This window comes from Notolepis coatsorum (genome assembly GCF_963971535.1).
Source record: "Notolepis coatsorum genome assembly, chromosome: 15".
Lineage (NCBI taxonomy): Eukaryota > Metazoa > Chordata > Actinopteri > Aulopiformes > Paralepididae > Notolepis > Notolepis coatsorum.
In genome coordinates, this window is record NC_140179.1 from 53,882,303 (window position 1) to 53,895,491 (window position 13,189).

The following is a 13,189-nucleotide window of genomic DNA, read 5'->3' on the forward strand; positions in this document are numbered from 1 at the left end:
CGGTACAGCCCTAGCATGTTTTGATATTGTCAATTATCTCACTTTTACTAGGTGACTTTTACTGTGACTAACTGAAATATGCCCAATGGACATAGGGACGTTTTTTTATCAAAGGGCAGCAGAGACCAGTGATACAGGGACACAGGTAAGGTCTGGCTTAGTGATTATAACAGTGCAGTTCAGCATTCAGTAACCCATACTTTTTGTGAATGTGTTTTTGATACTACATTCTGTTGAACACACACCTCAAAACCGTACCTAAGGAAAATTGTCTCAATTGCAAGAAAAGTAATAGACAGTTATGATATTACATTCTGCATAATTCGTATGCAAAATATTGTGGTTCCCTGCTTTAGTCTGTTGACACATTTCTATACTAAAAATGCTTGTGTAGTCCTGTGTCATACCTAAATGTCATATAACTGAATTGTATAGAAACAACTCACCAAAAGTGACTATTGCACAACTGATTTGACAAAAAAAAATGCACCCCCCCCCCCCTCCTCGCCATACCTTGCCTTTTACTGAAATGACGCCACTGGTACATACCTGTACTGTACATAATCCTTTTTACATATCTGTAGATATTAGTATGCCTGGTTGCTATGTGTTACCAATGCCATAAGGCCTAATACATTTGGTTGATAATATGCGTTACCTAATGCCATAAGACCTAATGCCTATACGTTCGGTTGCTATTTGTTACCTGATGCCATAAGGCCTAATGCCTATATGTTTGGTTGTTATTTGTTACCTAATGCCATAAGGCCTAATGCCTATACATTTGGTTGCCATTTGTTACCTAGTGCCATATGGCCTACATTTACATTTAGTCATTTAGCTGACGTCAAAGTGTTGAGTGCTACAATGTAGGTTAGTTTATTAGGACAAGTGCATGACAGTAAGGTTAGTTAGGGTTAGATTTGAAGAAAGAATTTTCATTTTCATTATTTCAGATAATGGTTGAAGAAGTGCGTCTTTAGTCGACGGTGAAAGATTGGACGGGTTTTGGCTGTCCTAACTGGGGTGGGTAGTTCATTCCACCATTGTGGGGCAAGGACTGAGAATAGGCGACTTCTCTTTGATGACCCTCCCGGAGCTCGGATAGGAGTAGGTCTGAGGCGGCCAGAAGATGCAGAGCGTAGGGGTCTTGAGGGTGTGTAGTTAGAGACCATTGCCCGGAGGTAGGCAGGAGCGGTTCCCTTTGCCGCACGCAGGGAGCGAAATTAACTTTTTGACTCACCGGATGGGAAGAATCTACCCGCCAAGCATATTTCTTACCTGCCAATTTTTTTTTGATAAAAAAAAAATATATATATATATATATTTTATATAAATTCTTTTTTTAAAATAAAATATATATTATATAATCATACTTGTAGTTGTATTATCTGCGAGACATCGCCACCACGCAATAAGTCAAAATGCTCGCTATCTGCAAACAGCTCCACTGTCTGTGTGTCAGCGTTTCCGTTAGCCGGTAATTACCGGTATTTGACCGGCAAAATCTGTTGAAGTCCGACATATTTAATCTCTCCGGTCATAATGTCCGGTGAAAATAATTCCCTCTAAACACAATTAGATTATTTGAATTGTATTAAAATAGGCTAAAATTAAATAGCCTATGCGATGAACGAAACAAACAATCATTACATTTGTTTCATCGTTGCTTCACCAAGCAGCCGGTCTAATAATGACATCCTGTTGTCAGCGCGAGCTGGCTGCTGATATATTTGCGAGAAGCATCCATCTGCCGGCCGGCAGGGTGCAGTACTCCAATTCAGCCATTGGCAATTCAGCTGTTGGGTGGGGGCGCTGCTGAGCGGTTTCCAGACCGGACCTAAAAACACTGCTGCTCCATGCTTCACGTAAATATATCAGCAGCCAGCTCGCGCTGACAACAGGATGTCATTATTAGACCGGCTGCTTGGTGAAGCAACGATGAAACAAATGATTGTTTCGTTCATCGCATAGGCTATTTAATTTTAGCCTATTTTAATACAATTCAAATAATCAAATTGTGTTTAGAGGGAATTATTTTCACAGGACATTATGACCAGCACCAAGTCGTTGGGAGGTGGAGATATACATCACGCAAACCCACGATAATGTTGCCGTCTCTCTCTGCCAAATTTCTCAGTTCTTCGCTTGATATAATTAATACAAATGTCCAATATAACGGAATTCGTTAGCTCATAAAAATGTGATTATAACAGACTGCTGTTTATTAAGGTCGGGCAGACTGCCCACCGACACCTCAAGTCGGCAGCAGCACGAAGTCTCGAGGGACTTATTTTATTTGGAATATATTAATGACTGTATATACGCAAAAGTAGCCTAGTTTTAAGTTAAAATATTATAAATGCCTTGATGTCATTCTTTATATAGGCCTATCAATTGTTTTTAAGCTCAATAAACTCTGACCGGAATTTATCCCATTTGTCCGGTAGATTGAAATCTACCGGACACTCAGACCTGCAAAAAAAAATTCTAACGGAAACCCTGCTGTGTGTATACTTGAGTAGCCTCCAGCTCCAGCAAGGATTCTCCGGCGCTGCAGCTGGACCCTATTGGTATAATGTTACGGTTCTTTGGTAAAATCACATTCATCAAGCCCTCAGCTAGAATACGCATTGAATCAATGTTATAAGACATTGATATCAGGAGCTATCTGTAGCTACTGCTAGCCCGCTAGATAATGTTAAGACAATTTACTTTACTGGGACATATAGATCTAACGTGAGCTAGCTAACGTGAGGTATTATGCACTCGAGTCGACTATTGCTGGAGCATTTGTTTATCAGCAGTTATCAGTAGCTAGCCAGCTAGATACCGTTAGACAATGCCTTGTCATGTATTAAACTAAAGGTGAATAGTTGACTGGGTCATTGTTTAAACAGTAACGGTAGCTCATGGAGGTCCGCTCTAGAGTAGACTAGAGCAGACTGCCTCTGTGTTGATACGAGCAGAAGCCAATAGTATCCCGCTGCAGGGCTGGGCGGATATGACTCGTTGCCACGTTTTTTTTTCAAAATAAGAGTATCATACGAACCGAATGTTGCTAACTGCCGGAGCCATCGATATGATGACTGGAGCTGCGCTTGGGGCGGAAATGAGACCCACACAGATTTTCAAAATAAGAGTATCGTTATGAACTACACGCCACACGGCGGGCAGACCTCTCAGTGGCAAGCGCCAAACGTAAAAACTGAGCGCCAATGGCGGGCGGCGGGCTTAAATTTCGCCCCCTGGCCGCACGGTATGCCAGGTTGAGGGCCTTGAAGTGGATTCGTGCAGCAATGGGGAGCCAGTGCAGGTCCCTAAGAAGTGGGGTGACATGGGCCGACTTCGGTAGGTTTGAGATCAGGCGAGCCGCTGCGTTCTGAATGAGTTGAAGAGGCTTGGTGGCAGTGGCCAGGAGGCCAGCAAGCAGTGCGTTGCAGTAGGCGGGAGATGACTATTGATTGGACGAGGAGTTGGGTGGCTTCTTTTGTCAGGAAGGGGCGGATCCTTCTGACGTTGCTCAGGAGGAATCTGCAGGTTCTGGTTTTCGCTGCAATGTGAGCAGAGAAGTTCAACTGGTCGTCGAGGACAACACCAAGGTTCTTGGCGGTCGGGGACACGGTAACCGCTGCATTCTCGACTGTGATGGAAAGGTCGGTCAGGGGGGAGGATTTGGCAGACAGGTGGAGCAATTCTGTTTTGCTTAGGTTCAGTTTGAGGTGGTTGGTCGTCATCCAGGTGGAGATGTCAGACAGACAGGCCAAGATCCGCTCAGATACGTGGATATCTGAGGGAGGGAAGGAGAGGAAGAGTTGAGTATCATCGGCATAACAATGATACGAGAAGCCATGAGACGTGATAATGTTACCCAGTGATTTAGTGTAGAGGGAGAAGAGAAGGGGTCCTAGGACCGAGCCCTGGGGGACACCCGTCCACAGGGGGCGGGTGGCCGACAGGGTCCCTCTCCATGACACTTGGTAGGAGCGGTCATTGAGGTATGATGTCAGCCATGTCAGCCACTCCCATTCCTGCGAGGGCCGCGAGGAGGATCTGATGGTTGACTGTGTCGAAGGCTGCTGTGCAGATAGATCTAGGAGAATCAGGACAGAGGAGAGGCCTTTCGCTTTTGCTAGATGAAGTGCCTCTGTGACCGCAATGAGGGCCGTTTCTGTGGAGTGGCCAGTCCGGAAGCCTGCCTGATTAGGGTCTAGGAGGTAATTCTGTAAGAAATAAGCAGTGAGTTGGTTGGATACAGCACGTTCAAGTGTTTTAGAAAGAAAGGAGAAAAGAGAGACAGGACGATAGTTGCTAATGCCTAATGCCTATACATTGGTTGCTATTTGTTACCTAAGGCCTAATGCCTATACGTTTGGTTGCTATTTATTAACTATACGTTTGGTTGCTATTTGTTACCTAATGCCATAAGGCCTAATGCCTATGTTTGGTTGCCATTGTTACCTAGTGCCATAAGGCCTAATGCCTATATGTTTGGTTGCTATTGTTACCTAGTGCCATAAGGCCTAATGCCTATACGTTTGGTTGCTATTTGTTACCTAGTGCCATAAGGACTAATGCCTATACGTTTGGTTGCTATTTGTTACCTAGTGCCATAAGGCCGCCTAATGCCTATATGCCTTGCTCTGTTCCATCGCTGTGAGTCTCCAGAGCACATGGGGCACATTCAGCAAGATTTTCTATGAACATTTATTATTATTTATTATTACATGGCGTTTTCACATTCGCCGAAATGCTTGATTGTGATTGGTCAATAGCCCCTGACAGCGGTGAATAATTTTTCGATAACTGACCTAGGGCTGTCTTAAATACGAAGTTTAAAAAAGTTTAAAAAAAAATGTATTCATTTTTTTTTCAATTTTTTTATTTTATTTTTATTTTTACTTCGGTGTGTGTGTGTGCATGGGGCCATTGGGTGGGGCCGGGGGACAAATACACTGGAGGAAAGTAACTCAGCTCAGCACTGCCCAAATTATATCATCACTATTGCCTGTTTGAAGGATATCATCCTCAAACACATATACACCACCTACACGCCTATTCTCAGTCCTTGCCCCACAATGGTGGAATGAACTACCCACCCCAGTTAGGACAGCCGAATCCCATCCAATCTTTCGCCGTCGACTAAAGACGCACTTCTTCAACCATTATCTGAAAAAAAAAAAAAAAAAAAAAAAATCTTAACCCTAACTAACCTTACTGTCATGCACTTGTCCTAATAAACTAACCTACACTGTAACACGCAACACTTTGATGAATATTGTTACTCAGCTGATAGAGTTGTATCCTTCCTGATGACCTGTCGTACAGAACTTGTAAGTCGCTTTGGATAAAAGCGTCAGCTAAATGACTAAATGTAAATGTGAATGTAAATGCCTTGTAGAATTCCACACATAAGAAAGAAATATACTGGGATGAATAAACAAAATAGGAAATAAAATGTAGAAATGCATGCAATACATAAATAAATATGAATCTCCATATATGAAATAGAACATTTAGATAAGGTGCTACTGAGATGTTTTGGTGAGTTCTTTGTTTTTTTGTGGAAGTAGCCCTTCTTAAAAATGCATGAACATTCACTGATAATTGGTCTGTAGTGGAGTCTACAAGGTCTACATTGCCGGACCATGTAGAATCCGGACCTTGTAGACTGACATAATTCTGTGCATAGTTTAGTCTACACAGGCCATATTTCAAATAATCAAAATCTTACTTCATTCATCTTAAACATTCTTGATTTGGGGGATTGGTAGTTCCCATGAAATCTGAAGTTGTTCAAACGACAACAGCGATCCACCTTGAATTAAATCACACTGTGTTGGCTGCGTCACAGTCACGAAAGGGGCTACTTAATTCATTAATCCAATCCACTTTATTTATAGAGCACATTTAAAAACAACAAAGTTTACCAAAGTGCTGTACAAGTCCCACAACATAAGATTAAAAAAAAGAAAAAAAATTATATATATAAAAAAGAAAGATTTTTTTTTATTCGAAGCTTCGAATTAAAATCTTCGATTGCCAAAAAAAAAATCGAAGGTCAGCCCTAAACTGACCGCTGCCATGGGCAACACACAATAATCACCGGTGATTATTGCTTTTCGCAGCTGGAGCAATCAAGCCCACTGACACACACACTGCATCAGTGCAATCAGACACACCTGCCGGCGATAATAATAATCACTTTATTTGGGCTGACAGAGCCACAGAACAACTGCGTCTGCATTTGATCTCGTCTTGTCGATGGTGTAAAATTAATTAGGTATATTGTTAGTAAGTTAGCCATGTAAGCGGGATAATGTATAGCTATACTCGGTCATTGTCGCAAAATAATTGACCTTCACTGACGTTTAGAACACCTCGGCAAGGCGCCTCGGTATTCTAAACTCCGTGTCGGTCAATTATTTTGCGACAATGACCTCGTAGCTATACATTATCCCTTACTTATTTGATGCTAAATCATTTAAAGAACATGAGTCATTCTTAGGCAGGCCCAAAATGTTTTACAACAGGGACAGGTTTATTACGGCTTCTATGGGTGATTTAATGAAAAAATGCAGATTTAATGAACAACACTCAATAATCGGACCGCTATCCTGAATAAAGTATGATGTGCTAATGATTTCAATGACAACGTTCCTTTTTCCAGAAGTGCCGCTGCAGAGGGCGGTGGTGACGGAGCAGCTGAGGGCGGCGGCGGAGGCGATCATGGTGCTGGTGGAGAGAGTGATGGCAGAGTTCCAGGAGGAAGCCGTACGGTCAAAGCAGGAGGTCGACCGCCAGCGCAAGCTGCTGGATATCATTCTGCAACCACAGATCAAGTTACACAGAGCAGGTATGTGAATCGGATTATTCGCAATTATAATAATAATAACTTTATTTGTATAGCACCTTTCATACAGGGGATTGCGGTTCAAAGTGCTTCACATCAGTAAGAAATGAGGCATAAAATCTGTGTAAAACAAGCAGCAAGAGCAAAGCATGAAGTGGGATAAAATAATGCGGATATATTAATCAAATATCAAAACCTCACGTTCCAATAGGCTTCTTGGATTTCTGTAATCTGTTACAAAACATGATAAAGGTTATAGTATGCACCCAGCGGATAGTGGGGCGTAAAGATAAAAGTAAAAATTAGTAGAATAATAGCAAGGGTAAAATGAGCAGACATATAAAATCACAGTTTTTCACATTAGGATCTAACATCCCAACAGGCCACTGCCGCTTTTATTCATTTGAATTGTGAACGAGAACCTGCATGCTCAGATTTTCCTAAATAGTTCGGCAGTTTTTAATACATTCAAATAAAATGTCTATAGAAACTTTGACCCAGATCCTTGGTGTCTTTGGGCTTCTGCCTGAAATGGGAACACCCAGGGAGATGTGAACTGTAGTGGCTTCTCCTCACTCCTAGCTAAACGTTTAATATTGAACTTAGTGTCTTCTCCTAACTATTAGCTAGATGTTTAATACTGAACTGTAGTGTCTTCTCTTCACTCTTAGCTAGATGTTTAATATTGAACTGTAGTGTCTTCTCACTCTTAGCTAGATGTTTAATATTGAACTGTAGTGTCTTCTCCTCACTCTTAGCTAGACGTTTAATATTGAACTGTAGTGTCTTCTCACTATTGGCTAGATGTTTCATATTGAACTGTAGTGTCTTCTCACTATTAGCTAGATGTTTCATATTGAACTGTAGTGTCTTCTCCTCACTCTTAGCTATATGTTTCATGAACTGTAGTGGCTTCTCTTCACTCTTAGCTATATGTTTCATACTGAACTGTAGTGTCTTCTCCTCACTATGCTCATTAGCTAGATGTCAGTGGCGGCTGCTGACCAAATCTTTTGTTGAAGCAAAAATTATATTTTTAAAACATCCCCCACTGTGTGTGTCAGTGGTGGCTGGGGAGTTAAAAAAATTGGGGAGGACGGGAGAGATTAAAATGATTTTTATATAAAGAAGTCCGAAATCGGGGGAACAAAATTTACTTTTTGACTTACCAGCCATTTGGCTGGTAGATTTAAAAAACTACCAGCCAGGCAGATTTTTTACCAGCCAAAAATTATAAATAGCTTTTTAGTATATCGCCATGTGTTATTATTACTATATAATACTCTCATATGCTATTTTCAATTAATATCATAAACAACGTAAGGAATATTAGCATAATTTTGAGTGGACTGAAGGAATGAGTCAGCGACAGCGTTAATAGTTTTAAATGCAAATAATTTATTGAAACATAGAAGTCGGGACACACACACACACACACACACTGTTTCAACTCACCACCCCCACATCATATTGTAGTCTAGTCTGTCTTCAAACTTCCACTCCTCTCGATCTTTTTTATATTTGAATATCAACATTATCGGTCCATCCTCAGTAATTCTCAGTTTACTATAATATACTCCTGTCCTGAGTCCTGACTAGTGACTTCATCGTCTTTCCAAACGCACGCACACACACACAGAGAAAGGGAGAGTGCCCCCCCCCCATTTCCCTTTCCCCAGTCCACACTGTCTGCTGTTCTATGGCTCTGCCTCTGATCAGGATTAGCTTGTTAGCTTACGCTAACGTAACGTTCATTTCGGGCGATGTGGGCATAAAGGAATGGCGACGATGCAAAGCATGTTAGATGCATTTGACCCGTTGTGAGAAAGAAAGAAAAAAACACAGACTTATTCCGGGTCGCAAAATAGGCGCACTGCTGTGTAGCCCTGCTCTGCTTAATGCAGACAGCACGGACTGGGCGGATATGACTCGTCGAGTTGCCACGGCCCGCGGGGATTTTCAAAATAAGAGTATCGCTATGAACCGAACGTTGCTAGCTGCCGGAGCCATAGATATTATGACTGGACCTGTGCTTGGGGCGGAAATGAGACCCGCTACAGGATTTAAAAAATATCGATATGAACTATTTTGTTACACGCCAGGTGGCGGGCAGACCTCTCATTGTTACTCGCCAAACCTTAAATCTGCCCGCCATTGGCGGTTGGCGGGTACTTATTTTGTTCCCTGTCCGAAATTCAAGCTTTCTTTAACTACGAGGCATTTATTCATCATATTCATTTTTTTTTTTTTTTTAATTATTGCAAAACAAAATTATTAAAAGTCAGTACTCAACACACAATGCATAATGAAACTAACAATTAAGGTGGCTAAAATGACATGCAAGTACAGAAACAGAAAACAAAAAATATATATATAATAATATTTTACCGTATACAGTGTATATCCAACGAAATTACCAATTATACCAATGTCTTATACAGGATATATCTAATACCTATTATCTAAAACCCTACACACATATGCTCCAGCTCGAACCCCCCCCCTCCCGGACCCCTCCTTGGATAGTACCTCCATTATCCCTCACTCCTAACCAGACACTACCATTATAAGCTAGCTTTTATTATCTCCACCACTTCTAACCACATTGACATTTTGGATTCGTTGAGACCCAGAATTCTTTCTGTAGATATTTCTTGATAAATCACATCGAGATATGTAAGAAACCAAACCTTCCGGCAAATTTTTTCCGGTTGAAACCAGCGTGATGCGATCAGCTTTTTAGCTACTGTGATACCCGATAAAACCAATCTCTTTAGCTGTGGATTTACTGCAAACTCAAAAACATCATTCAATAGTAATACAGAGGGGTGTACTGGTATATTCCAAGATACGAGTTTTGATAATTGATGGGTCACATCTTTCCAGAATGCCTTAACTGGTGGGCAGTCCCAATACATGTGCATAAATGTCCCTTCGTCTCCATTTGTACATTGGGAGCATTTTGAGTCTTGTTTAAGACCCATTCTGTTCAGTCTTATAGGAGTCAAGTATGTCCTGTGAATATAGTTAAGATTGATTTGTTGATGGTCCGGGTTCCTTGATGTAAGACGGACATTTGCCCATGCTCCTTGCCAATCAAAGTCACTTTCCAGGTCTGGTATATCCCTCCTCCAGACAGTCTAGTTGGAGGGTTTCATACGAGGACGTTAGTAATTGATAATAAAAACCTGATAGAAAACCTCTCGATGTCTCTCTTTCATAGAAGAATTTGTGGTATCTGTGGTGTTCAACTGGTATGTCTAATGGAACACCGTGAGACTTCAAACATAGCCGTAACTGTATGTAAAAAAGCCATGTGGACTCGGTGAGATTAAATTTTTTGCATATTTCTCCATAACTACAAAAACCCTGGGCCCTCATTCATCAACGTGACGTGGAAAATCTTCTATTTCCACACGTAAGCACAGAATGTCGAATCAGTGCACGCACAAAATAAACGGGATTCACCACACGTGCGTACGCAGGCTCTACGCACACCTGTCATGATGAATATGACTTTGATCCTACGTTTGAGCTCGTGCACTGTTTTAAGTATTTGCATACCAGAACCGCCCCGATTAACCATATACGGTAATGGAATACCCCCATGAAATGTGGAAAAATGGACTAAGCCGAGGGAAGCGTGTCATGAGACAGGCTGACAGACGTGTACACTTACGGTGATGTCGGATATGATATCTATTAACCATTGCTGCCTGGGCAGCGCAAACACTAATAAAGACCGCGCTGGAATATGACTGCCTTTTCCCGTGTTGTTTGATTAATACCCAGGGATTAAAGTTCTCCTCAATTTTATTCCAAATCGCGATGGATCTCCCGTCAATTTTCTACCTGCTGCATATGATTTCTAGAGGCATACTACAATCTATTTTGATGTCAGTATTGGGTAGCCTATATAAACAATAATACGAGAGCATATACAAGAACAATGAATCTCACTGCATGTATGATGTAGCCTGCCTTTCAATACATGAACTTGAATTCCATCATGTTTGTGTGCGGGACTCACAAGGCTGTTGTCACAATGGGTGGTACCGGTACATTAATAACAGTCCACACAATATCACGATGGACCATGCCATAGCCTATGTTCTATTAGGACATGATCTGTGACGACAAATGTTCTAGAATGTTTGATTAAGATATCATACTCTGACAGCATGCCTATGATCAACATAAACGCGAACTTGAATCCCATCATATACATAGTCTGTCCACTATCTGGTGTCATTGCAATGCGTTTTCTATTCTTTCTTATACAGTAAAAAGGGGGAAGAACACTATCGTGGGTGTTCATATGACTTGTATTCTGCTTACAGCTTCGAAATTCCACTTGTTTCGTTTAACGTAAAGCCTTTTAAATATAATCAAAACGTTCCCGTGTTTCTGCGGTCTGTGCGCAAAATAATAACGAGTTGAGCTTTATGATTTATGATGAATTGAAAATGGGGGACCCTGATGTAAACAAGACGAAAGTCTTTCTCTGGTCTGCATCCCCTTAACAATTGTATGTACTGAGCTGTACTGTACTGTACCCATTCTGCAATCTGTTAATAAACTTTTCAATCAATCAATCAAGCTACGCGGAGCGCAGTCAGTCAGTACTAGTAGCCTACACCCCGTATATTCCGATAACGCTATATAAACCATGCTGCATTCATTCTGAGAGAAAGATCTATTATTCCAAATGCTATTTATAGGGTTTTGACCATAATTACACTACTGTTGCTATTTTACAATGAACTATAATTAATTACGGTTCATACAGAACATGCCAGTGTTATTATGCACAGAAGCTCATTTCCTTGTTGTAATAATATATTCTACCACTGGGCGTCAGCTAAGTGTGGTCCGAGCTGTGCGTAAATATAAGCACAGAGTCAAGTTCAAGTTGAAATTGATGAATCCCACTCTTTGCTTAGAAATGATCGTACGCACAGGTTAAGCACAAATCTGTGCGTAAGTCAGGTTGATGAATGAGGGCCCAGGTTGTTAAAAACATCCCCTAAAGAGTGTATGCCTTGCTCTTCCCATATAGGGAATCTTATAGGACGTTTTTCAATTAAGAGTGCATTGTTATTATAGGGAGCTCCAGTAGCTCACCACGTACCTCGAGCGCTATTTCGGCGCCGGGGACAACCGTGCTCGTCACGGATCTGGGGTTTAGCGAGTTCGAATCCCGGACTGCAGCCGTGCCTTTCCCAGAGTGTCTTCCCCCCCATCTGTACCCCTTCAGCCTGTTTCTGTCGGTCATTCTTGACCAGAATAAATGCGATAAACGCTAAAAAGAGCCAGGGGAATGGCCAAAGTTTAAAAAAAAAAAATAGTGCATTGTTATTGAATAAGGGAGTGTGATTGTGCCATTTTTGTGGGTTAGGATATTTTTTTTGTGTTTCACGCCATATCCGGATCGCATGGGTAATTATGGGGCCACATTTCCGCTCACAGTGCTTGATTGGTAGTTTAGTGTGTGCTATGTCCTTCAGTCTATGTGGGGCTACTATGTTTTCTTCCAATTTTCTCCAGGATACTAATGCTTGGGGATCAAACCATGTTGTCAATGGTCTTAATGTGTACGCCTTAAAATATTGGAAAAAATCTGGAATTGCCATGCCACCGTCTGCTTTATTTCTCTGTGCGGTGGATCTTTTTATACGTGGTGGTTTGTTATTCCAAATAAATTTGTATGTGGAGGAGTGTAATCTTTTCCAGTAACCCTCTGGAGGGGGTAACGGTAGCATTGAACTGAAGAAGTTGATTCTAGGTAGTACATCCATCTTAACTATTGATACCCTTGCCTGTACTGAGTTTTTAAGTTTTGCCCACCTGTCAAGGTCGTCTTTGATTTTGTTTTGTATTTTTGTGTAATTGTGCTTCACCGTTTGTCTTATGGTGGGAAATATTTCCACTCCCAAGCATCTAAAATGTTTTACCATAGGTATCTCACCTGGGAGGGTTATATCTTTTTTTGCAGGGGTGTTAAGTGGAAGGAAAGGAAGGAATTTTTTTTTTTATATATATAATATCAAACAGAAGACTGAGTCTGTGCTAAACGAATACAGAAGCCATGTTCGCTGTATTTTGGGGCGGAAACTATCTTTGACTTGTATTGGTCCCCTTGATACCACATTGTTGGGTATGGCCTATGACACTTGTCCATAGAGTGCAGGGTCTTGTGAGGTCAAACCTTTAGTGGTGGTGGTGGCGATACTGCTGCTTGTAGAGGTGGGTGACACGTCATCTTCATGATGTGCAGGTGTTATGGTCTCACTGAAGGTGGAGAGAGAGAGAGAGACCACTCCTCTCTGGGCGCAG

The 13,189-nt window shown here is 41.5% G+C and overlaps 1 protein-coding gene across 1 annotated transcript in view; it reads left to right on the forward strand.

Annotated features, from left to right (window-relative positions):
* LOC311242057 (inactive all-trans-retinol 13,14-reductase) overlaps positions 1-13,189 on the forward strand; it is a gene marked incomplete at both ends in the record, with an annotated part of 113,154 nt that overhangs the window by 33,922 nt on the left and 66,043 nt on the right. Inside the window, one exon of the mRNA XM_084331010.1 lies at positions 6,674-6,856. Within this exon, the coding sequence (XP_084187136.1) occupies positions 6,674-6,856 (183 nt within the window). The remainder of the gene's footprint in view (positions 1-6,673; positions 6,857-13,189) is intronic.